We start from the raw sequence: 24725 nt of genomic DNA on the forward strand, positions 1-24725 counted from the left end.
TATGGTGACCTTACTGTCGTACAGCGAATTAGAATCGCCAGGCTCCGGTGGGTTGGTCATGTCATGAGAATGGCACCGGACGACCCAGCCTGTAAAGTCCTTTTAGGCTGTCCCCAAGGACAGAGGAGGCGTGGTAGGCCTAAATTGAGGTGGAAGGATGGCGTAGACGAAGCCGCCAATAAAGCCGGGATAGGGAATTAGACCAGCGTGGCGAGCGACCGTGAGCAGTTTCGGATGGAGCTTCGTCAGGCCAAGACCGCTCAGCGGTTCTAGCGCCACATAAGTAAGTAAAGTAAGTAGAATATATTTTATGTTGTGAGCCACTTAGTGGTCGCCGAACTTAGCTGATGAAAATTGTTTTGTATTTTGTCAATTCCATGTGCCGAGTTTCTAGCCGTAGTCCAATCTCCGCCGTCTATTTTAATTAATTAATTAAGTCTAGCGTGATTGACTCAAATCTGTTATTCTTTTTGGTAACTGTTCATTGCAATGAACCTTGTGGGGGTGTCTTGCAAGGCCCTCCGGCTTCTGTCACTTCGGTAAACCAACCCGGATGACAAAAATTTGCAACTGTTATGTAGTTGCAGCAAGTTTTTCCATGGCAGATTGCTGGGACTCTTGCTGAAACTACATGATAGCAGCAAAAATTTAAATTTCTGTCAACGGGGAACTCACCGAAAGCTCGTTACATCCCACAGGAAGCCAGAACAGAAGATACAGCCGCCCCTAACATGGGAAACAGACGCTGATTCGAGCCGCTCCTAACATGGAGAACGGGCATTCGGGGATGAACTGCTGGTATGTAGCAGTAAATTTCCCCTCTCAATTCAGCCATACTACCAAGGGGTTGAGATTTCCTGTATATCACAGCTTAGATATTTTAACGGCAATTTACCATTTGCGGACGTGTTGAGCAGGAATTAGGAAGGAGAGCCTATAAAAGGTGTCGAATCCATAATTTTGACCGAACTATTTGTGGTTAGGGTTAAGATTGTTTTCATGCGCATGAAAAGTCCAATAAAACATACTTAAAAAGACATCACCCAATAGCCATGTGAAAGCGTCGTCACACTGGTCACCAACGGTGGCATTGGTAAAGCCACTGTACTGTCAAGGACTGGGGGCTTTGGTGAAATAAGCTTGCTCAGTACACCAGTTTAACAGTCCAGTGACTTTGCCAAGTGACCATTATATAAGGCCATTAGATCTTAACACTTAACAATTTGGATATGCTCTCTGAAAGAGCTGTTTCATATACGGTTCAGGTTTGAATTACCCATCACTAGTTTCTTCACAATCTCTACCAAGGTGAGTGGATTATAACTTGATGTTGTATTCACCTTGTTCTCTTCGAGTCCATCAACGTCAAAACAGGTAAACAACGAATATCTCCGTGTCGCACGTGTTCCCCGGTTGGCGAAGAATTGGTTTTCTGTTTTGTGACTAGCAATATGAAGAAAAAATCCCGTAAGCCGCTTTCGAAAGCGCAAAAGCAGCGGAATCGAGTAAAAGTGGCTGCTCCTATTGAGGAGGAACCGACGGCGATCAAAAATGCTCCTCACACGTTTGTCATTCGCCGCGGCGAACGATGCTCGTCGGTTAGCAAACTATCGCGAGATTTTCGTCGGATGATGGAACCGTTCACAGCGGCACACCTTCGCGAGAGTCGCATCAACAAGGTGAAAGATTTTGTGCATATGTCCGGCTATTTTCACGTATCGCACATGTGCCTCCTGTCGTTATCCACGGAAAGTTTGTCTCTGAAGGTGATTCGGATGCCAAAGGGACCGACACTGACGTTTAGGGTGCATCAGTACACCCTGGCGAAAGATGTGATAAATAGTGCCCGCAAACAATTTGTCGACGAAGACTGCTTCAAGGCAGCCCCGCTGGTGATCCTGAACAACTTCAGCGGCGAGGGTAAGCATTTAAAGCTGATGGCGAGTACCTTCCAAAACATGTTCCCATCGATCAATTTGTCGACGGTGAATCTTTCCTCGCTGAAGCGGTGCGTACTGCTGTCCTACAATCCGGTCAGCAAACTGGTCGATCTGCGCCATTACACCATTACGGTGGTGCCGGTTAATTTAAACAAGGGCGTGAAGAAAATCGTTACTCGAAACATACCGGATCTGGGTCGATTCGAAGATATCGCCGATTTTGTTGAAAAGTAGGTACCCCACGGAGTCGCCACGATGACACCGATTTCATTTTGTTAAATTTTTCTTTTCCAGGGGTCACCTGCTTTCGGAATCCGAAGTAGATGATGAAGAATCGCACGTGGTCCTTCCACAGAATTTGAATCGTGGCAATCTGGAAGACAACAAATCATCGTTGCGCTTACATGAAATCGGCCCACGCATAACGATGCGCCTAATGAAGATCGAGGACGATCTGATGACAGGCGAAGTGCTGTATCATGACTGCATTGAGAAGAGTGCGATTGAGGTGGAAGCCATGCGTAAGAAGCGAGCCCAACAACGCAAGTTGAAGGAAATGCGTAAACAAAAGCAGGCCGAAAACATCAAGAAGAAAGAAAACAAAAAAGAGGACCATCGTGCCAAAACGTCGGCACAAGAGAAGAGTAATCAAATCAACGAGACGGATAAACTGCTCCTGAAGGACGCAGAGGAAGCAGTTGGCGAGTTGTCTGATGAGGACGATCGCGAATACTACCGGGACGCGATCGGTGCCAATCCGGAAGACGAACTATTCGATTCGGCTCACAAGGGCGCCAGGAAGCGACCGTTCATACCGAAGGGTTCGAGCTACTCGTTGAAGCCGAAAAAGCCACGTATGGACAATCGCAAGCAGTACGACGAAGACGACGACCGCCATGATAGCAAGAAGAGAAACGGCGGAGGAAAGAATGGAAAAGGTAAATTTGGCCGGAAAGGAATGCGAGACGAGCTGAAGGGCAAATCTAAATACAACGGCGGAAAGCATATGGGACGGAGCAAAAGTGGTGGATCGAAGAAGACAGGTGGTGGGAAAAAGTCCTCCAGGCGTAAGTGAAATAAAGAAAAGAAAGTATGAATCGTTAGCTTTCTCCGCACAACATGACGTACATTTATTTATGTTTAAGCGCTGTAGTTCCTTAGGTTACTTACAACTCCCAATCCGTACAACAGTTTGTCTTCCAGCAAGGACCAACCTGACGACTGTGCTTTCTCTAGCTCTGGTAGAAGTTTGCTCAGCTCCCTGTTTTGTACGATCGCTCGGCCGTGCTGCTTTAAAAATACACTCAAATAACTTTGCGCCAACTCGAACTCCTTTCGCTCTTCAAACATGCTTATAATCATACGCATGAAAGTCGTCATCACCGGGAAGCTACCGCTACCACCATATAACGGAGTCAAGCTCCGTATCTCAAGGTCCACCATGGTGGGACCGAGGTTCATCAGGTATGCAATGGCTTTACCATATGCTTCCGTGACGATCGCATCGTGCAACAGTTTTCCGAAAGGCGTTAAATTATCTATGGTTTCTGTCGTGCGAATGATTCGTCCCTGTCCGCGTGGCGGTACCCCGGTACCATTAGTAGACGACTGGTTGGATGCATTTAGATCGAAACCAAAATCAAGTCCAGCCACCGTCGGTAGGAAGAATGGGGCCGATTCGGGCTTTTGTGGTGCTTGTCGGGGCCGATTGCGCTTCTTGATGATATCTAAATTGAGAAGGTTCTGCCAACGCGACGCCGCAAGATCGGACATAGTTATCAGCTCACTCGATAGCTGCGGTGGAGAGTTATAGTCAAGATTGATCTCTTCAAATGCATCTTCCAACTCGTCGACATCCATTTCCGATCTCTCCTGCTGCGACGCGATGCCGTCCTGCTGTTCCTCACAGATTGTTGTTGGCAGATCGAGCAGCGGTGCCTCGGCTTCGGGATTCAACCCTCGCAGTGTAACGTGCGAAAACAAACTCTTGTTCGCCCATAGGTTTACGCCACGGTAATCCACGTGAGCCGTTGCAAGAAAGTCCCCTGTCGGCGACATGGTAAGCGAAGTGCACATGTTAGTCACGCGGAAGTGGTCGATCAGATAGGACGATGGAATGTCCCATATTTTGACGGTGCAGTCCTGCCCAGCGGTAACCAGCCAACGACTATCGGGTGAAAAGCAAGCATCCGTGATTGTTCCACGATGACCCTGGAAGCGCCGCACGACCGCACGCGTGTCTAGGTCGACTAGCAGGACAGTAAAATCGTCAAGTGCAGCACAAACCATGGCGCTCTCACGATGCGACCGAAGCAGCGTTATCGGTTCTCCAACATCGACCGTATCCACCGGTATTTTGACGCTCGTCTTGTGCGCTTGCTTGAAGTGCCAAAACTTCAACAGACCATCCGCCGCACCGGACACGACGAATTGGTTCAGGTTGTCGCTTGCCAACCCGCGTACATACTCTCTGTGTGCGGTTGGCGATCCGTAACTGGCACGATGAATGCCGCTCTGGATGTTGAATCGTTCCACGTGTCCCGAGGAATATCCAATGGTAACAAAATTACCACAATGACTCAGACACAGACAGGTGGCTATAACACTGAAATCCTTGTTTTCAGATTTATTCTGAAAAGCGGCCGGCACGAGGTGTAGTTCACCCATGCGTCGCTTATCGAAAGACCAAGTAGTCACTTGCACCAACCCTTGGTGGAGGGCGGCAATACTATCCCACTCCTTATCCCGGGTCGTCTCCGACGTGAAATAGTTGATCTGCGGCATACGGAACGGATCATCGGATTTTTCTGAAAATGAAATGAATATTAGGAATAAGAGAAAAACTGCCCTTACAAACCACTGAATATTTAAAATATTTACTTTTTTGCTTTTTGGATGCTTTCCGATTGTAGCTTGCTTTCCCCATGCTGGCGTTCAGCGTTTCGGTCACGGTGTTGAAAATACGTAGCGATGAATCTTCAGCAGAGGATAGAATATGTCTTCCTGCTGCTCCGTGGAACCGAATGCAGGTCGGTGGCGCAGCATGTCCCTCGCGTATACGCAACAGGCGTGCCCCGCCGTCGGACAAATCGAATATCCACATTTTCAGCGAATTATCCGGGGAACTCGTAACCAGCAACGGCTCATTCGGCAGGAAGTGCACACCGGTAACCGAGTCATCGTGGGCCACCAGTGTAGAAACGATCGCTTTTTCCTCCAAGTCCCAGAAAACAACCTGACCATTTGAACTACCAGTCGCCATGATGGAAGTGCCATCGGTTCGGAAGCTTATCCCCGTCACTGGTCCCCAGTCTTGGTGCACCTCCATTACCACTTTCTCGTACTTCAGATTAAGCAGGATGATTCGGCCATTGTGCAGTCCAACGGCGATAACATCGATCGCTGGAGCCTGCTCCAGTTGCAGCACTTTACTTTGGAAGTTACATTTGAATTTATGTACCAACTTGCTCGTTTTCAAATTCCACAACTGCAACCCGCCTTGTGCACTACCGAGTAGGATTTTGTTCTTGTACGACGCTGGATGAACGAGGGCAGAGATTTGGAAGCTGTTGTTTGCGAACGGTATTTCCAAGTACAGGGCTTGTGTCGACACCACCCATATCTTTAACAGACTGCTCTCATCCACCGAAATGAGATGCTTCGCAAAGGGTAGAAGTAAGTGTACCGGTTTCTCGTGGCCACGGTAAACCTTTCGCAGGTCCACACTGGATCGCCATCCATAGATCTGGTTTCCTACGGCAACGTAGGTAAGGAATCCATCAGCAGCTAATGCGGTGATGTTCTCCGGATGGATACGACCGGCACGGATTAATCGAAAACTGTTGCAACCGTACACATGAAAAGATCGTCCGACGCAAGTGATCACAATGTTTTCTCTACGTTGGTCAATATAACGCACATTCGGCGGAATGTGGTTGCTCACGTATCCTAAGGCCCTATTCGGCTGAAATATGTGGCTACCGCGCATTGTGCCGTATTTTACTAGCCAGTTGAGAATCAACAACGGAAAAAGCACGTGTACGAAACAAACAGTCGACGGAGCTGCTAAAAGTGAATTTTGACAATCAAAGACAACTCAGAGTGCAGGTCGTTTCATGCAGGACATTTTGATTGGGCTGACAGAAAAACAAATCCAATTCTGACATTCTATGAACAAAATTATTCAAATTTATGTGCTCAAATTCGCCGGAAATATTGGTTATAGAACCTATTTGTTTAAGTTAATGGCTACGTGCTGATATAGTGAGAAGCTCGATATGATAACGTGTTTTTGACAATATTGTTTTGACATTTCTGTTTGATGCTTGTTAATGCGAAGTTTATGTCACAATAAGATTACCGTGCTATAACCTGCGCATCAAATGATTTTGTAAATACCAATTCGACTGTCATTCTTTCATCAGTTGCCGGACAAGTGGGCTTTCGACGCAAGTTTTGCGCGCTTCTGTGGTGTTTATGCCGGTCTCGAAAAGAAATAGTTGGGAGGCAAAGTTGAAGCAGTTTTCTATTGCAAGCTATACAAAGCTAGGTAAAGTATGGCAACTAAAGTCGAAGAGCTTCTGGCATAGTTCGCTACATTGTCATGTTGCTCATGTATTCCATCTTTTCAGCTTGTATTGGCTTTGGCAATAATGGAACTATCAGTAGAAACAAAGGACCTTGCATTCCGAAGGGTTTGCACCGACCGGTTTATGTCGGCTATAGTGTACAGTGTGGGCCTGCAGTATTTTTTCATGACAATTTTCTTACTCTTCGTCAACTTTAACATCCTGCACCCGATTAGTTGGATCGCCGGCTCAATTCGCCTCATGCTGTCTTTCTACACCTGGTTCATAGCGATATGTTTAGCTGCTGCCGTTGTCGTTCATGGAGTAGTGCTTACTAAACCGTGCCTCCGGGAAGAACGATATCATCCCAAACAAATCGGCAGGTTGTACAGCAATATCCTACAACGCTCAATGTCTTTGGCCTCGAGTGGAGCAATCGGCTGCCTGACGGCTTGGCTGTACACACGTTTCTTACGGGACGACTACCGACAACTCTTCCTAACAGCTGAAGATCAACCACCGGTTCTGAACGAAAGATTCCTTTACCTCGTTGTATGCGGTCTATTTTCCGGATGTTACTGTTTTTTTAAAGCGCATGCGAATCCAATTGCAATCGAGTTTCGCATTGTTCTACTGCGCAAGGTGGTCCAATTCAGGAACAGCTTCAGGAGGATTTTTCCAGAATCTTTGAAAAGATCCATTGCAATCTCATTAATGTTCATCAGTTTCTACTTTATTTTTTCATTACTTTGCCGGCACAAAGTTGCTGCATTACTTGGAAACGTTCGCCTTCAAGAAGAATCTTTCATATACAATTTCTACAATATTGCAACCGACGGCCGACTGCTACTATACAGCTGGCTGCTAATTTCGATGATTCTAAGCAACATGAATTTGATGCATGTACTATTCCGTATTTTTCTAACCGAGCCCTGTGAATTTGGTATAGCTGAACAAGTGGCCAAAGAACCGCTGTTGGCCGATGCATTGGCGTACAAAAAAATTCCCCTGGTGGAGAAACTAGCCGTGGAGGACCTATTTTCCATCGCGGATAGTGAAAACATACCTGGCAATCGGCGGCAGCACTTGTATCAATTAACGAATCCTGGAGGACACCCAAAAAACTGGCGAAAGCTGTGCGATGTGTGTGTTCAACTCATTCGCACGTTTACACACGATCTGGATCTTTCAATCGATGGTTTGGAGCACAAGCAACCACCACCGATTGAAATCATTGGTGGAACTCTCCGTTCAACGTCTTCGATGGACAAGGAACGTTTTCTTCGGAGACAGTACAACCAAACGTTCGGAGTTCGCAGTTTGTCTACGCCATCATTTACGAAGTCGTCGGATAACCTGAGCCTGTCGGGAGCATCATCGGAAAAAAAATTGACGTTTGCAATTTCGCCGCTCGACCTACACAGAATACCGGGTTACGCTTACCTTTTTGAAGAGAATAATACCGCCAAAAGCTACTATTTGCTCGCAGTGCAGTCCCCGTCCATCACCAAGCTAATCTACAGCTTAGCTGCCATAGCCTGTCGCTCGTTGCACGAGGATATGTACGGGGTAGTGCAGAATGATTTACCGGGCATCATCCAATCGTTTCTTGAGTTAAAGAAGGTAGTAGATAAGTTCGGTTCGAAAAACATAGACGTGAGGAAAATTGATCGGAACTACTTTGCCTTGAAGGCAGCTGTTAAAAAAGGTCTCTACAGGCTCTGCGCTGCATTCGAGCCATACATCAATGATCTTTTACTAGATCCGAAAGATTTAGATGCTCTACAACCTTTTCTATCGCTGCACGAAATTTAATGAGGAAGTAAGATCATTAACCATCGCACTATTAACACTTAATCATTTTGTGAAGTTTTGTTAAAGTGAATAAATTTAATGAATTATCACCCAAACTGGAATAATATTAGCTTCTTCTTAATGGCACGACATCCCCTAGTGGGACAAGGCCTCTCTCCGAAGAGAGTTTGTGTAACCGAAAGACGGTATATAATAGATCGGTGGTCAGCCGTTCGTAATACCGGAGGATGCCAGACTCGAGATTCGATCCCACACACCTGTGGTGTGGTGTTTCCTCACGCTACCGCTGCGCCATGGGCACCCCCATGATATTTGCTTAGTTTTACAAATAACGTAAATTTAAGCGATTAGTGAAAAATTTGTTATTTTAAACAACAAATCTGCTTCACTTCTCTAAATGTACCGTTAACCGTAATCGTTCCAATCAATTTTTTTAAATTTCATTGTGCCACAGTTCATCTGAAAAAATTACAGTCAATATCCGACTTATGCGGATAATGGGGACCAGAGAAATCCGCGTATCTCGAATATTGCTTGACACATAGCATATACTAAGAGTGTTCTTGTGTACATGTATCATAGAATATAAAAATAATTACTTAGTCCGTTAATATGAATGCAATGCAGACGTATTCAAATAAAATAAATTGCAATAAACCAAATAAAAAGCGTAAGCTATTCAAATTTGTAATTTCGTGTGGTTGTACATCTCAAGAATTGACATCGACGTAATAAACCCAATCTACTGTCAAATTTTGAAAACCGCGTATCTCCGAATCCGCGTATGTCGGATATCTACTGTACATGTTTAGCAATGCCCGCACTTATCGATGTGCGACTTTGAACCAATAGAAAAAGCTTCATTTTCACAAAATTGTTGGTCTGAAAAGGATTTTTCATGTGAAAATCTTTTAAACGACCATAAAGTTAGCAACAAATTTGCTATTTCAGCTTTAACTACCAACCAAGGTTTCTGTAGACTTTTTACATATTTATTTTAAAATCGAAGAATATACTAAGAATCTTTGTTGTTGAAGTTGTTTCTGTGTTTGTCTTCAAAAGAACGTTCATTTGAGGGAATCATTGTTCCAATTGGCCTAGGCTAGTTATTATTAAAGTTATTAACAAAATAGCAGAAACAACCATTATTTGAAATTGTGATCAAGGTTTTTGAAGATTGTTGATGCCAAGGTGCACTGTCAGCTTCGTTCTAGTGATGGAGTATTCTAATACCTACTCGATTCCACAAGTCCGAGTCCCAATCTAACCACGTGACTACATTAGGCGTACCATACCAAAAAACTGGTACGCTCCAAGTGTCAAACCAGCCAACCCAGAAGTGCTGGGTTGCATTTGGTATGGTACGCTGGAGCTCGACCGTACCAAGTTTTTGGTATGGTATGCCTAATGTAGTCACGCGGTAACAGTTTGGTTTACAAAAGATGTAAAACAATCAATGTTGGTCTGGGAATAGAATATTGAAATCTTAATCCCCATCATATCATACCTGATAACTCGCTTTTTCTGAAATAAATACATGCCACACATTTCCGATGTGAGGTTCACCGTTATAAATAGTTCTGATGGTTATGGAAATCACCCAAGGAGAACCTTGCTGCACGTTCCTACCAAAGGTATACATGCCTACCTAAAAGAACCTTGCCAAGTGTATTTTTGGTAAGCATGGACTCCTCATAACCTACCAATAATTTTTTTTTCGGAGGCACCGCAGTGGAAGGAGGTACTGGCTGTCAAACCTTTGTTTGTTTACTTTTGACTGTGCAAGTCTGGCCAACTAACTGCGAGTTAAGAATAACGCTTTCGTGGGTTTGGATGTCGGAATCGGAGTGAAGTTTATTAAACAATGTGTTAAACAACATCATGAAACATGGTAGGAACAGGGCAGGAAAGGAAACAGGATGAGACGATGACCCTTAGCGACAGGCGCCGAAACTGCAACTCAGCGTTAATAGTTGGTCGGTGAAGGTTGGACATCGAGGCGATCATCGGTTGTTACCGGGTGTAACATAGCATCGGTGGCCCGTGTCCGATACCAGCGCTTGGATCTGTTGAAAATACTGAGTAATGTCTTTTGGTTTCTGTGGAAATACTCCACCCTTGGATCAAACACCAATAGAGGAAAGCAGCAAGAAAACACGTGTTGTCTCTTTGAAAGTCCAGTAACAATAATTTATTTCATACAGTTTAAGTTACGTTGACAGCCAAATGCAGTGCTGCCAACTTTAGTTCTTTTCTGCCCAAGGTTTATACGCAGAGGTATTCACCCATTTCCAACACTCCTCCTGGGTGAGTACCAACCTTACTACTTTGCAAGTATTGTAACACGCGCTTTGTCGCACTACAGTCACTGTTGTTAGGCTGACTGGCTTTGCGTCCCCTGTACAGTGTTATGTCTTCGAACGGTTTGCTTCCTTCATTTTCCGCTGTGTACCCTGGATCCATTGGAGTTCTTGGCACGTTCGACAGTCAATTCATCTTCGAGTCTGTCGACTTCCTTCTGCAACTTCTGAACGGAACGTTCAGCGAATTCAGCGCGAGCTTCAGCCTCCTTGAGACGCTGATTCAACACTCTCACTTGACCACCGTACGATTCCTCCCGTTGCGTTGCCTTTTCTTCCGAAACTTCCAGCGACTTCAGGTTGTTACCGACAACGCGGAGTTCCTCCTCAAGCTCGACGATCTTGCTTTCGTTCATCTCGACCTTCTCCTCCGAACGCTTGAGGTCCTGTTCCATGAGCACTAGTTTTCTGGCCACCTCTTCATATTTTTTGTCTGCATCTTCTTGCTCTGATGCTCTCGGTTGTGACAGGGTCCCTTCATTCTTGTTGTCACATTCAAACGGAAGATTTTCGTCACTCTCTAATACAGGATCCTTCAAAGTATGTCGCTCCTCCTGTTTCATTAGGTTCTTTGTTGCCGCCTGTTCCCCGCAGGGGTCTCCGTATTCGCCTGGCGTCGGACGCTCCATAGGACTACAGAGATCCGTGTTTATGATGTCCATTGGTCGCTTAGATTTCCGCTCTAGAACCTGCGGAAAAGGCTTCCGCACCAGCTTTCCCAGCATGCAACACTCACACACCATCCGCTCTCGGCAGTTTGTCATTCTTACTCCGTCAACTAGCCCTTTATTCACCATCGTGTTCACAGTCTGCATGTCACGGTGTCCCATTCGCCGGTGCCACGTGTGTTGGCAGTCTACACCATGATAACGCGTTGCTGTCATACACGATTCCACCACCTTTAGCTTATACTGGTTGCCGACTAATATACCAACAGCTACGGTAGTATTTTGTGCTTTTATTTCGCAACCTTTTCTTCCGAATGCTACCGAGAAACCTTTTGCTGCGAGCTTTCTTACAGATATAAGCCCACCTTCTAGCGCTGGAACTAACAACACGTTTTCCAGTGTGATGGCCACACGTTGACCATTGGCGTTCATGCCTACAATCACACCGTTCCCAATTCCGGTCGATTTTGTTTTCGTTCCATCTGCTAGAGTCACATCACCCAAAGGTTCTCTTTTAAATTCGGCGAAAAACTCAGGGTCATTAGTCATGTGACAGGTACAACCACTGTCAATCGTCCATGCGCCCGGTATGACGTCACCCGCTATGAAGCACACAGCTCCAATAACCGCCGCCTGCTTCTCCTCCGACGAGCGTTCGCCTTCCATTTGAACCTGTTTCGCTTTCGGCTTGAAACTCTTTTCACTGCCGGATTGCGCCAGAAATTTGCGGCAGTTTTTCTTTAAGTGTCCAGGTTTCTGGCAAAAGAAGCACTTCCTTTGCTCGCTCCGTTCTGTCACTTTCAACACCATTTCTTTTTCTGAGAGGTCATTAGAACTGGAACGTTTCTGGAACTCGTCCCGCAACCGCGCAGTTACCAGATCTAAGGTTAGATCCTCCTGCGGCCGATTCTCTAATGCCGTAACGAAACTGCTGTAAGACGGTGGGAGACTGCGTAGCATCATAATTATGCGCAGCAGTTCGCTGAGCTCTACCCCGGCGTTGTCGAGGCGCTCAAACAAGTCCTCAAATTCCTCGAGGTGCTTCTCCACGTTACCGCCTTCACTTAGGTTTTTGGAACATATCTTTTGAAGCAACATTACCTGATTACCGATGGTGGCTTTCTCGTGGTAAGCCTGCAGGTTGCGCCACATGTCACGAGCCGTCTTGCTTTTCTTGATAAAGCGAAGTTGACTATCTTCAACAAGAAGGGAAATCGTCGCTCGCGCTTTGACGTCTTTCTTTTTCCAGTCTGCGTAATCATCATCATTTTCTTCCGGCTTCGGTAATTCTATCATGTCCCACAATTCCTCGCGTTCCAGCAAGGACTGCATGCGGAACCTCCATGTTTGATAATTACCGTTCCCGAGCTTCGCAAATATTGCCTTCCAACCGTCCGCCATTGTTACTTTTTCTGCACACCGTTTCTCTTCAGGAATATCACAATTGCACTTCCTGGAAAACCTTGTCCTCAACCAAAAACTTCAACACACGCTCCGAAGCACTGGGGCTGGGCCCATAACCTGTTGAAAAATACTGAGTAATGTCTTTTGGTTTCTGTGGAAATACTCCACCCTTGGATCAAACACCAATAGAGGAAAGCAGCAAGAAAACACGTGTTGTCTCTTTGAAAGTCCAGTAACAATAATTTATTTCATACAGTTTAAGTTACGTTGACAGCCAAATGCAGTGCTGCCAACTTTAGTTCTTTTCTGCCCAAGGTTTATACGCAGAGGTATTCACCCATTTCCAACAGGATCGACCGACTCGGGGTGGTTAACCGGGGCCGGGTTAACTCGCACCAGACAGTAAGTACGTGTGTAAGAACCCACAGCAGAGAGTTCTTACTGATGACGATTTGTCCGCACTTTTCACACATTTTAGTGTCTCGACATGTAGGAAGAAGCGGCTTGAAATAAAGGCTGATTCGCACGTCGGCAAGTGGCAAGTGCAAGTGGCAAGTTGCCGCGTACCTACCCCGTGCGAATCGGGACCCAGCAAGTAGCAAGTGGCAAGTAGCTACTTGCCACTGGAATAGAACCGAGTCTATTTTTCGGGCAAGTAGCTGGATGTATTGGTTGACAACTCGTGTAATTACAAGTTGTCAAACAAAAACTGTTTCATTTTCGTGATTTGTTTAGGATAATTTTCGACTAATGTTCGAGAAATATTATTTGATCGTATCGTTGATCGATCTTTTCATTGATTGATGATGAAATAATGGTAAATTAAAGTTTATTTGTTATTGTGTACTTGTGTGAGTGAGCAAGTTACCGGCAAGTACTTGCCTGCAGTGCGAACAGCTACTTGCCACTTGCCTGCTTACTTGCCACTTGCACTTGCCGACGTGCGAATCAGCCTTAAACATGAATGCATTCTACGTGTTTTCACTGGGCATGACGGAGTGGTGCTGCACATCGTACATCGAAGGAGCCTGCTACGATCCGTGGTCGCTGTTTGCCAGCACGAACCAGAGGAGGCGTCGGACGATTTCTGAACATTTCCCCTGATTGCCTTCCGAACCGGACGATATGCATATAATATTATCGATGTATCAAAATAATAAAAGAATCAAAAATATTTTCCTGCATGAAAATAATTATTTTGGGAAAGAAAAGATATCCTGAACCCAGCTCATATAATCTGCTACGAATGGGTATACGTTTTTTTGCGCGTATAGTCAGAAATAGGTGTTATAAACACGTTACACAGTCACGTTGTCAAAACTGTTCTCTTTTACGGTGTCCCGCAAGTATTAAGAGAATTGTTTTACCCTTCTTTTCAGAAGTCGTTTTACATCCAAGATTGCATAGGAAATCTGCTGCAAAAGAAGGGGTAAAAGAATTCTCAAAAGAAGAGCGATCAGTTCTCAAGAGAATTCTTTTACCCCAAAATAACGCCAAAATTTCTCGTTGGGTTGTCTCTAGATCGACTAGTTATGTGACTAATTTGACTTAAATCATTGTGAGTCGATTCAAACAGTTTAGGATCAAGTCAGAATCGAATCAAATCGAGTCTCAAACTAATCAAATCTGATTCGAATCCTAATCGAATCAAATCTTTAGAATCCGTCAGAAGGGATTCGAATCTTTAGAATCTGTCAAATGGGATTCGAATCTTTAGAATCCGTCTAGGGATCGAATCTTCGAATCTTCCGAATCCCGATTCTGCCAACACTAAAGGAGAAAGGTGTCACACAGCAAAAGTGCTGCGTGAGTCTAATTCCAGGTTTTCCGAATTCGTCGGCCACGAAAATCGGTAATTTTCTGTGCGAATTTACGATAAAATCGTATCCTTTAACCTCGTTTGTGTAAGTCTAGAATGTGGTTACTAGCTCTTGTGTAAAAGCGGAATAAGTGTGACCAGTTTTCCGGCCGATCTCCGTCGTTTCTCGTATCGAGTCATTCCTGTAAAGGGGCAGACATTTTGTTTTTTGATTACGGATCCATCATTTTTTGTTCTTCCGATACAGTCGATTGCGTTCCTAACGATTCGTGTGTACACTGCAAAGATCTGCTTTTTGCCGCGATAAACAATTAAGAATCTTCTGCTAGAATTTCGTCGCAGTTTAGCAACATAGTAAATGCAACCCATCTCGTATCGTTTGGTGATGTTCGTTTTCAATCGAGAACCCATGGCGTCAACTCGTTTTTCTGCGTATTATCCATGATTAATCAGAATAGTTCCCCTACGATGAGGCAACAGACAGATGAAAAACATTCCCGATCATCTCGTTCGCAAGTTACGGAGACGTTGCGCATATACATTTTCGGTTGAATATCGTCTGTCATCGGGCGGACGAAAGAAAGCCGCCACCGTGGTGGGACACTTGCGTACACGTCTGCCTAGCCGTAAGTGCCACGGCTGTTTTTTTCGCGACACAGGAAAGTAGAGGAGTACTTGTACGATTGGCAATGAACGACAAAGGCTTGCGAGATAAGTTGACTGCGTGGAACGAGTGACAAAGCGCCTGAGGGATTGTTAAAAGATGATAATATGTTGGACTAAACTGTAGAATTGTTTGTGCTTTCACATGAGTTCTGCACATTTTTTCCTCTATAAAATGGTCAATGTGCGGTTGACTGGTAATTGCACTTTCTAATTCTCTTATTCATAGTGGTATGCCTTTTTCTGATCGGTGAAAATTTGTTAAGTTAGATACATTTGTGTTATTTTTTGATAAGTAACACCCCCTTTGTTCAGTTAGCAAGAAAGTACTTAAAAAAAGATAACATTTAAGTAGTGTTAAAAACAAAGTGTACTCTGTGCTTCCTTGTGAAGTAGCATGTAATGTGCTTGTGTGGGAAGGAAGAGTGTATGCGTGTAAAAGGAAATGCAGCTCCTTTTTGCTTTGTTTTCAGAATTTCGAATCAGTTAGCTCGAGGTCATACTTTCCAGCAAAGCGCCAAGAAATGGGAACACAACTGTTCCCGCATTTTATACTTACGCTGCTCGAGGTCGCCCGAACGATGCAAATGTTCCATGCCCAGAAATTCATTCATTTGTGTATTTCTTTCCTACCGTGGGTTCAATATTGACAGGAAGAAGCAATTTATTAAAGCAATATTGCCAGACGGAGCAGCGTTAAAGTCAGCCACAGGAATCCGGTGAATAAGGCAGTGCACTGATTCCAGAACATCAACCCTTCAAGGACAACTAGACCTACTGCTGCAAGATGGGCAACCGTGATGATGAATATGATTATTTATTCAAAGGTAAGCATGTAATGCTGCTAATCGTTTCACAGAACAATGCAAATCATTGATTGTTGGGTACTACACTGGAAGGAATAGTTGACATCTTATCATATTGCAATATTACCGACTATGTTTTTAATGCCCATTAAAAGTCTGGAGGTTTATTCGCACCAAAGTCCAGTAAAATTACTTGATGTTTTATGAATACAGACGAAATTTTGTTCATGGTGATTGTCAGTCAAATGAGGCAAAATGCGTTTTTTTTTTTAACATCTATGGTGTGATCAAACGTTGACATACTTACCCCACGCAACTAAGCCAAATGTCAGAAGTTATGCGGGTTTCGTTTTCGATAGATTGCAGACTTGCTTATTTTACTTCAAAACCAGTTGAATGTGTTTCCCAAAGTATGGATTACAATCTTTATTGTAACCCTACAAATATTTTTCTTTTTGGTTGCCAAGGGCCTGTGAGTTCTATTTACCAAGGTTAACAGGATGGTTGACCGTATAAATTTAATTAACTGTTCTAACTTCTCATGAGGGTTCATGCATGGCGGTTAAAGTTGTACTTTTTACAGGGTATTAATTCATATGTCTCAGTGCTTCACACGCTCATTTAGCAAACGTGGAATGAATCATGATGAATCATCTAATGCCACGATAAGAGGCGCGATACTGTAGCAACAGCAAAGGCGCTGTTAAGGGGCGTCTAGGGTGAAATGACTGACGTAAAATGTAAAATAAAGCAGGTCCCGCACCCCAAATTGAATTGGGCGGTGTTACGCTGTTCAAATATCATTCTTTTCACACGCCATTGGGATAACTCCATAGTTGGTTCGCTTCCATTGTCCAATAATAAACTGTTGGGTTTCTTACAATGACGTATCCTTGGATCGCTGAATTGAATGCTCGGGTAATGCATTTCGAGTCCATTGTGTATTGCATATTTTCATTCTGATTAGTTTACTCAACAAGATGTAACAGAACAAATGCTTACAAAAGTTATGAACCATGCCATCCGGAGTGCACGATGGTTGCATTTTTGCATGTATGAATTATTATAACAAATATAGAAACACTGATGATGGACCGTATTGTAGTAATACACGCATAGGCGCAAAAGTTTGTTGATGTCACAACCAAACCGATGGTCCCATAGGGTGAATTTATGCGATGACTTCATGCGCTCTCGCTACTTATCGGTTTACTAAAAAAAGGGGTGGCCAAAGAGTTAGATGCTGCGTATTATCCTCAGTGCGTGCTTGTATAATAGACAGCGTCATTGCATGCAAACGTTTCAAAAGAAACCACGGAAGGTATCCAACGTACAGCATCTTTCGTTAACAGTCTCACGGACTTATGGATAGTATGCTGCCAAAGTTTACGAAACCTCATCCAGTTGTTTTATACGTCCAGACACGATTGTTTTCGAAGAAATTAATTACATTGACATGTTTTGTTCGTACAGTTGACCATTTCGTCACATAATATCTCTAGATAAGATTAACATTTCGTTTAACGTAAAATTGGCTACCAGTCATAAGGATGGGACAGTTTGTTATTCTTCCTATTTCAGATGTATTTTTTAACGAATGAACAATAATTTGAATGATGTGGGTGGAATGTATACCACTGTGCAACATATTTCTTGAGTCTGCTAACAATGATTTATTTCCATCGTATCCTTTTTCAGTTGTACTGATCGGAGACTCCGGAGTTGGTAAAAGTAATCTATTATCCCGATTCACTAGGAACGAGTTTAATTTGGAATCCAAATCGACCATTGGAGTAGAGTTTGCTACCAGAAGTATAGAGGTAAGAGGCAACCATCAAACCAATGCATTGACACTGCTACAAATATATATTTTTTGATTTTTGCATGTAGGTTGACGGTAAAACTATCAAAGCCCAAATTTGGGATACCGCCGGACAAGAGCGCTACAGGGCGATCACGTCAGCCTATTACCGTGGTGCAGTTGGTGCTCTTCTCGTGTATGACATCGCAAAACATCTAACGTATGAGAATGTTGAACGATGGCTGCGAGAGTTGCGCGATCATGCGGATCAGAACATTGTTATCATGCTCGTCGGCAACAAGAGCGACTTGCGACATCTGCGTGCCGTGCCCACGGATGAAGCGAAAGGCTTTGCTGAACGTAACGGGCTCAGCTTCATCGAAACGTCGGCCCTGGATTCGACAAACGTCGAAACTGCATTCCAAAACATACTCACAGGTAAATCTTACAAGCCGCATGCGTCTATCGGCTGACCGGCTGTTCTCACCTTTCTTTCATATGTTCTGCCTTACAGAGATCTATCGAATTGTGTCGCAAAAGCAAATCCGGGATCCACCGGAAGGCAGCGTCATTAGACCGAACTTGGAGAACATCGACGTGAAGCCGACCAATCCAACGACTGATTCCGTGCGAAAACAATGTTGCCAGTGACCGCCACAAGCAGAAAACACGAATGTTCATAATGCTGCGTATTCAGTAATAACATCATCAAGCACTACTACTATTACAGCTACAGATAGTACTGCAAGCACTACAACTACTACTACTACAACTGCTGCAAATACGGTTACTACATCTAATTCTACAGAAAAAGCTAAAATTAACTACACTCTTGCTCCAAATGAACCTATTACTACTAATACCACTATTACTGCTACTACTTTTAATGCGACAAAGACCATCGTCACCCGCAACGGGTCTGTTGCTAATACAGTCGACCGCAGAATTAGCCCCTCCAGCATTGGCGACGGCCACCAGCAGATATGTTTGTCCAAAGCAACGGCAATAGCACTTTCTTTGCCATCAACACCCTTTTTCGATAGCAACAATAACGCTAGCTCGAGACAAATGATACTTTTTTGAAGTGCTCCTTGGTGTAAAAGGTCCGCTAAATACGCTTTTTAACTCATCCATGCAGTTTCAAATTATTTTTTGTTTGTTTTGAATAAATTTGTTTTGGCAGTGAGTATGGCGTTTGAATTCTGGCAAAGAAGCAACTCCGGTATTGTAGCTAGCGTTATTTTGCTGCTTCTTTACCTGGATGATTGAAATCAATTGGCTAGTTGCGCAAAATGATAGCGACCAATACATAGCATGTAGGGCAAATGGAAGGAATATGTTCAATTAACGCACGTATGAATTCTTATATCTCTTGGTTGAAATAAGTGATAAGATAAATTGGAAATGAATGGAAATATTCCAGAGGAAAAAGATGTAACGTAATATGGAAAAATACATTACATGCTATATAAATGAATACATTTCAACAAACACGTGCGTACATATATAACCCCTAGGGGAATATAATATCAAAAATCTGTCACAGTGGATAGAACGTGTGATGAAAAATGCGTACACCTTCAAAATTGCTGGATTTTACGACATTTATATATGTCTGGCTCGCTGCATTTATCATCCGGCTTCGGTTCATTTAGTTCTTTGCTGGATACACATTGGATTTTTTGGGTTCGTCGTATACGCAACGTGTAATATGTGTGTGAGTGTGTAGATGTGCTTTTTTTGCCAGTATAGAAATCGAACATTAATGCACCAGAGAAAAACAGGCCGAAGCTTGGCTTTGTGATGGCTTGAAGAAAATCAAAATAAGAGACGGAAGTGTTTTAATAATAGGGTAATATCTCTAGATAATTTTTGTTTCATTCAAAGGTTTAAAATAAATTGGAGAGATAAATATTACGAATGAAACCGTACTATCAAGTGGATCATTTTTCGTGCTAAATATGGATCTTGCGCACGTTGGTAGGCTTTTGAAGCAAGGATGTCGAGGCGATAGATGGATGGGTCGCAATAGGAGTGGTAAGTAGCAAACCGCATACTTTATGGTTGTTGGTAACCATTTCACAATTCGAAGGATATCGCTGACCAACATCCACAGTGTATCGAGTACTAGGGCATGGTAGTGGGCATGTTTCTATAGAGCTATACTCGATGGTAGTAGTGCGATAATATAATGTTAATTGTCCATTCCTTTTTAGTGAAGATCGCTAGCTAGCACGAAACAAAACAAAGGCATGTTTGAAACATGAAAATCCTGTGACCAGGCAGAGTAGTTACAATATTTTGAACAACGGGGACGCTATTTGACTGGACAACGAAAGGCTTGCAATGTATCCACTGTTTACATCCTTTATTATAGGCGTTACTTGTTTATCTGTCATTGATACAATTATTTCATTGCTTCTTTTCTATCTGGCACGATCCTCCCTTGTCTGCTACTTTCCTGTTGTATGCTTTATGATTTTTCCATGTTCTCGAACAAACGTTCACTTTAAGGTCAAGCCAGATGTGGAACGACTGGCGGGAGATGGGTGAATTCCTTGATCGTTTCTTAAATTTAGCATTGGTTCGGCTGTTAGTTAAAAACGAATGGATGATACGCTGCTATTATCATACGATTAACGCAAGTGTAGCCAGCTTGAAGCAGTAGTAACACGATGGCAGAAATCGTCAAAGGTATGTGGGTATAGTTGAAAAATTATGTCCACGACCGCAACGATTAAGTACTGCACATGTGAACAAGACCGAATCAGTAGTAATTATTTATATATAGTAAAAAGGAGTAAAAATTCACTGATCAACAAAAAAAAAGTTGGAACAAAACTGATCAAGTTGCGCGAACAAAAAAGATTATATATATACACACATAACGCGGTGTGGAATGAAGTAAGGCCGTGGTATATAAAACAATATATAAATGAATCAAGTGAAATGATGCGAGGAGGTTCAATTTAAATATACTGAACATGTAATCCAACAAACAAAAGAAAAATCGAAGAAATGAAAGGTTACTGTCTTACAGTTGATTGTTGAGAAAAGCGTGAAAACCATCGCTAGCAAAAGTTGAAACACATTTTGGTATCATCATGAGGATGAGAAATGGCAATTAAAAATTTAACTAAACAGATTAGACGAATAAACTCACAATACCAGACAAAATAATACAGAAATTGAGAAAAAATTGCACCAACTTCTTACGTTTAATTTCAATTGATTTTGGATGATTACAATTAAAGATTATACACAAAAATGTTCTCAATGTTTGACTGTGTTTCATTATCGTACATTCGAAAAATAGTAAACAAATAATTTTATAGGTTAACAGATTATTATTAAAAGAGAAGAGAAAAAAAGAGGAGGTGGACGACGTGGTTTCGAATCCCAAACGAGACCGGACCCTCCCCTGTACGAGAGGACTGACTATCCTCGTACACGTAGGGTAAAAGTCTCGTAAGCCCTTAACGGGCAAGCATGACCAACAAGGTCGTTACGCCAAGAAGAAGATTGTTGAGGTTTTGTTGAGTGGAACTAGTTGCTAGAGAAACAAAGTCGATCGCTTACTAGTTTTGCTTTATTTACGCTTGTTTTGTTTTTGCAAAAACCAATAGTTGAGGGATATGCTAGTAGCATATGTACATTTAAGAAGTATTCGTTTTGAATCGAAAAAGTATGCCTCGGAGTGCGATCACATGCATGCATGATCTGTGTTTTTATCGAATTTCCTTAAATAGAGTTATCAAATTGCTTATATTGTATAACGAAATCCACGCATCGATAAAACAGTTTTTTGATAAATTGAATCTTGCATGAACCGCTGCATCTTTAATTGCCCAAGTTAACGTGTTTTTTGATCCCAAATACATAAACAGTGTGGCCAAAACAATAAGCTAGGTTGGAAAGGATGATTTGTGGTTACTTGAAAAAAATATTACTTGAACCTTGAAGAAGTTGGATATAGTATCGTAATCCGCCGGTCATCGCAAAATAATGGTCGATTTTTTTTCAAACATAAATTAATCGATTCATGTTAACATTGGTTTTGAAAAAGTTGATGTTTTGAACTGCTTCGAGCTTTAGTTGTCAAAGTGCTCAAGATATTAGCTTACCTCTATAAATAACATCGTAGAGACAATCTTGGGTTACAGCAGCGTTTAAGAATGCGCTGTTATTTTGATCTTACCACTAGAGTAGTAAAGAACGGCTAAATAATAACTACAACGAGTTTACTGAAAGAAAGGTTAAAGATTAGAGGACCAATATTGTAAGTACAAGTGAAAAACGTTTTTGTTTTATTGCCCAAAAGGGTACTTTCCAAAAAGTTAGAGCTTGCAAACTATTCCTTTCCAAGAGTAGGTCTGTGATGAGTTGCAAACTTGTCCAGCGCAAATATTGTAGTAACATGCTTACCAAATGATAGGCCGGAAAGGAATTCAGCCAATCTTCATTGATTCGACCACATGTTGACTGTTTCTATATAGTTTTAGGACGTTCTGTTTTCCATAAAACAAACGGGATGACCTCTTCTCGGCCATGGCGAAAAAACCTTCTCTTGAACTGATTGCCTGTTGCATACTGTATGTTACATGCCTATTGTATTCGTTCTACAAGAATTATGAACTGAGTAACGGTAAGGATAAATTGTCGTAATTTTCCAGCATATGATTACCTGGTGTTTATTCATTCTTTTCAGAAAATCTCCCTAACTATCATACACTCGACGATGGTTGGTTCATTTTTCGTCAAAGGCGACGCGATGATTTTGATTGGGAATGGGAACACTACATTCAGTTCGTACGGAGGCATGGTATCTTTTTCGTGCTACACATTTGCCTGATGGAGCTTTGCCGAAGATATGGCAGACAACTTTCCACCGTCCTGGCAATCTACGGAGTGATATTTATCTTCTTTATGTATAACGTATTAGTATTAGCGGTGCTGTTGTTTCAGTGCGTTTCGTTCTATTACGGAAATTCTGGCAAAAACTATCGTCGCACTGTTTGGTTGAAGGCAGTCTTTTGGATTGCTTTCATAAATTATTTCAAGGTTTGGTTCTTTTATGACAAACTGAACGTGTACCTGAACATCGATAATGATCAGTTGTTGCAACTTAGCTTGATCGTTTCGTGGAACGTTATTAAGTGTATCAGTTTTTGTTTAGATAAGCAACGAGACCCACGTCCAACAGAACATTACGGTTTATTGGATTTATTGGGGTATTTGCTGTACTTTCCATTGCTGTTAATGGGTCCCGCAATCGTTTACAGTCGATTCAAGACTATTCATATCTCCACGGAATGTAATCAGAGATCAAACACTCTCAATCGATTTACAATTTTGGCTAGCCGTCTAGCAATGGCTCTCTTTTGGACCATGGTTATGCTGGTGGGTCAACACTTTCTTTATGTAAACCTTATTCAGCAAGATCACGTTTTGCTACAGAACGTTAACCTATGGGCGCTCTATGGGCTCGGATTTCTGATGGGACAATTTTTCTATATCAAGTATATCGTATTTTATGGCGTTGGTATAGCATTCGGTAGTTTCGATGGAATTGATATGCCTGCGAAACCAATCTGCATAGCCCGAGTGAACCAGTACTCGGATATGTGGAAGTATTTCGATCGGAGCCTATACGAGTTCCTCTTCAAGTACATTTATACTCAACTGTGCACGAAAACATCACCAATGCCGCAGAAAATTCTTGCCAGCCTAGCCACGTTTGCGTTCATTTACGTCTGGCACGGGGTATTTCTTTTCATACTCATATGGTCATTCATAAATTGGCTGTGTATTTTGTTAGAAAGGCTTGTAAATCATTACACCCCGGCAGGTAGCCGCTGGCGAGCCATAATCGGAACGCACGTCTTTATCCCATCGGTAGTTTCTAATTTTTTCTTCTTCGCTTCGGAGCAAGTGGGTTTTATCTACCTCCGGCGAACGTATACAGAAGGAATCAGTAATTATTTAGGGCTGTACGCAGCTTCGTATTGCTTCTACCAAACTGGGCAGTTAGTTAAAATATTGCAAACAAAACGATGAAACTGAAAATGACTGATTGAAACATACAATAATCACATAATTTATTCATCACTGTTTTTTTCCTTCCACCATTATAATGTGATATCCGAATTTCGTTTTAATTGGAGGATCCGTGTATTTCGGAGCGTTTGTTGTTGAAATTGGCAGTGCAAAAGCCGCATCTTGGAAAGGTCCCACCATTGCGCCACGAATCTGCCAGCCTAGATCGCCCCCTTGGCGGGCCTTGTCTTCGCTGTAGTTCGTAGCAACCACATTGAAGGCTTGTCCTTCTTTAAGTTTCTCCAAGGCTTCCATTATTTTGCCCTGCTTTTCGCAAAGGATATGTCGAACCTTCACCGCAGTTCCCCCTTTTTTCTCCTTTCCGGCACCTGGAACGAACAATCCACAGCAAATCACTTCCGATTCAAAACATCGGGATTTCGTGAATAAATAATTTTACCTTCTTCGGCTCCCGCGCCTCCTCCTTTTTTGCCTCCAGCAGCTCCCTTCGCTGGGGCAGCTTTTCCTCCTCCTTTCGCATCCTTTTTCGGTGGCATCCTTTCCAATGTTTTCAAAATAACCCTGCCGGTAAAGTATTTTATTTTACCGAGTACCACAGATGCCGGCTGCTAAAACCATGCCTAATAGGCAGACGTTGACAAATCTCCACCCTTCAGGATCGGCTGCTTTCGATAAATTTTTTTATTTTTAAATAAGACACCTCGTTTTTGTCGATCGTGAATCTCAGTTATGGTGTTAAAGGTTTATTTTTTAACCATAATTAGAATAGGAGATGCGTATATGGAATGAATTTTAGTATTTTCCGAAGGACAGCATTAAATCAG

The 24725-nt window shown here is 42.8% G+C and overlaps 6 protein-coding genes across 8 annotated transcripts; 4 read left to right on the forward strand and 2 right to left on the reverse strand.

The window, feature by feature from the left end:
* The first annotated feature begins 1386 nt into the window (after nt 1–1386).
* LOC131271421 (protein Peter pan) lies at nt 1387–3015 on the forward strand. Of its 2 annotated transcripts, XM_058272840.1 has the most exons (3): nt 1387–2170; nt 2235–2584; nt 2636–3015. In XM_058272840.1, the coding sequence occupies exons 1-3, from the start codon at nt 1452–1454 to the stop codon at nt 3013–3015; spliced, it is 1449 nt and encodes a 482-aa protein (XP_058128823.1). In that variant the 5' UTR covers nt 1387–1451. The 2 variants fall into 2 exon arrangements, with proteins under 2 accessions (XP_058128823.1, XP_058128822.1); XM_058272839.1 differs by having other exon boundaries at nt 2235–3015.
* Nucleotides 3013–5987, reverse strand: LOC131271420 (WD repeat-containing protein 36). Its single transcript, XM_058272837.1, has 2 exons — nt 4821–5987; nt 3013–4747 (listed from the first exon to the last, which is right to left on the reverse strand). Exons 1-2 carry the CDS (start codon nt 5926–5928, stop codon nt 3081–3083), a joined length of 2775 nt encoding a protein of 924 aa, XP_058128820.1. The 5' UTR covers nt 5929–5987; the 3' UTR covers nt 3013–3080.
* A 382-nt stretch (nt 5988–6369) lies between these two features.
* On the forward strand, nt 6370–8418 carry LOC131272284 (nucleoporin Ndc1). Its single transcript, XM_058273958.1, has 2 exons — nt 6370–6489; nt 6572–8418. Exon 2 carries the CDS (start codon nt 6593–6595, stop codon nt 8321–8323), a length of 1731 nt encoding a protein of 576 aa, XP_058129941.1. The 5' UTR covers nt 6370–6489; nt 6572–6592; the 3' UTR covers nt 8324–8418.
* Nucleotides 8419–14528: 6110 nt separating this feature from the next.
* LOC131272459 (ras-related protein Rab-11A) lies at nt 14529–20240 on the forward strand. Of its 2 annotated transcripts, none has more exons than XM_058274199.1 (5): nt 14529–14607; nt 15891–16064; nt 17742–17863; nt 17934–18282; nt 18359–20240. In XM_058274199.1, the coding sequence occupies exons 2-5, from the start codon at nt 16025–16027 to the stop codon at nt 18493–18495; spliced, it is 648 nt and encodes a 215-aa protein (XP_058130182.1). In that variant the 5' UTR covers nt 14529–14607; nt 15891–16024; the 3' UTR covers nt 18496–20240. The 2 variants fall into 2 exon arrangements, with proteins under 2 accessions (XP_058130182.1, XP_058130190.1); XM_058274207.1 differs by having other exon boundaries at nt 14530–14659.
* Nucleotides 20241–22008: 1768 nt separating this feature from the next.
* On the forward strand, nt 22009–23941 carry LOC131271777 (protein-cysteine N-palmitoyltransferase Rasp). The gene is made up of 3 exons (XM_058273307.1): nt 22009–22123; nt 22341–22489; nt 22553–23941. Exons 2-3 carry the CDS (start codon nt 22393–22395, stop codon nt 23899–23901), a joined length of 1446 nt encoding a protein of 481 aa, XP_058129290.1. The 5' UTR covers nt 22009–22123; nt 22341–22392; the 3' UTR covers nt 23902–23941.
* Nucleotides 23915–24514, reverse strand: LOC131271779 (peptidyl-prolyl cis-trans isomerase NIMA-interacting 4). Its single transcript, XM_058273308.1, has 2 exons — nt 24341–24514; nt 23915–24269 (listed from the first exon to the last, which is right to left on the reverse strand). Exons 1-2 carry the CDS (start codon nt 24435–24437, stop codon nt 23950–23952), a joined length of 417 nt encoding a protein of 138 aa, XP_058129291.1. The 5' UTR covers nt 24438–24514; the 3' UTR covers nt 23915–23949.
* Nucleotides 24515–24725: the final 211 nt, after the last annotated feature.

The sequence above is a fragment of the Anopheles coustani genome, chromosome 3 (assembly GCF_943734705.1).
Source record: "Anopheles coustani chromosome 3, idAnoCousDA_361_x.2, whole genome shotgun sequence".
NCBI classification, from domain to species: Eukaryota; Metazoa; Arthropoda; class Insecta; order Diptera; family Culicidae; genus Anopheles; species Anopheles coustani.

What these genes read in the sequence shown, in the direction of transcription:
- LOC131271421 (XM_058272839.1), top strand. Translation starts at nt 1,452, where the DNA reads ATGAAGAAAAAATCCCGTAAGCCGCTTTCGAAAGCGCAAAAGCAGCGG. An exon ending in ATCGCCGATTTTGTTGAAAA is followed by an intron (nt 2,171 to 2,234) that starts GTAGGTACCCCA and finishes TTTCTTTTCCAG; the next exon opens with GGGTCACCTGCTTTCGGAAT.
- LOC131271420 (XM_058272837.1), bottom strand. Translation starts at nt 5,928, where the DNA reads ATGCGCGGTAGCCACATATTTCAGCCGAATAGGGCCTTAGGATACGTG. An exon ending in AGCATCCAAAAAGCAAAAAA is followed by an intron (nt 4,748 to 4,820) that starts GTAAATATTTTA and finishes TTTCATTTTCAG; the next exon opens with AAAAATCCGATGATCCGTTC.
- LOC131272284 (XM_058273958.1), top strand. Translation starts at nt 6,593, where the DNA reads ATGGAACTATCAGTAGAAACAAAGGACCTTGCATTCCGAAGGGTTTGC.
- LOC131272459 (XM_058274199.1), top strand. Translation starts at nt 16,025, where the DNA reads ATGGGCAACCGTGATGATGAATATGATTATTTATTCAAAG. An exon ending in ATATGATTATTTATTCAAAG is followed by an intron (nt 16,065 to 17,741) that starts GTAAGCATGTAA and finishes ATCCTTTTTCAG; the next exon opens with TTGTACTGATCGGAGACTCC. An exon ending in ATTCCAAAACATACTCACAG is followed by an intron (nt 18,283 to 18,358) that starts GTAAATCTTACA and finishes TCTGCCTTACAG; the next exon opens with AGATCTATCGAATTGTGTCG.
- LOC131271777 (XM_058273307.1), top strand. Translation starts at nt 22,393, where the DNA reads ATGGCGAAAAAACCTTCTCTTGAACTGATTGCCTGTTGCATACTGTAT. An exon ending in GAATTATGAACTGAGTAACG is followed by an intron (nt 22,490 to 22,552) that starts GTAAGGATAAAT and finishes CATTCTTTTCAG; the next exon opens with AAAATCTCCCTAACTATCAT.
- LOC131271779 (XM_058273308.1), bottom strand. Translation starts at nt 24,437, where the DNA reads ATGCCACCGAAAAAGGATGCGAAAGGAGGAGGAAAAGCTGCCCCAGCG. An exon ending in AGGCGCGGGAGCCGAAGAAG is followed by an intron (nt 24,270 to 24,340) that starts GTAAAATTATTT and finishes TGTTCGTTCCAG; the next exon opens with GTGCCGGAAAGGAGAAAAAA.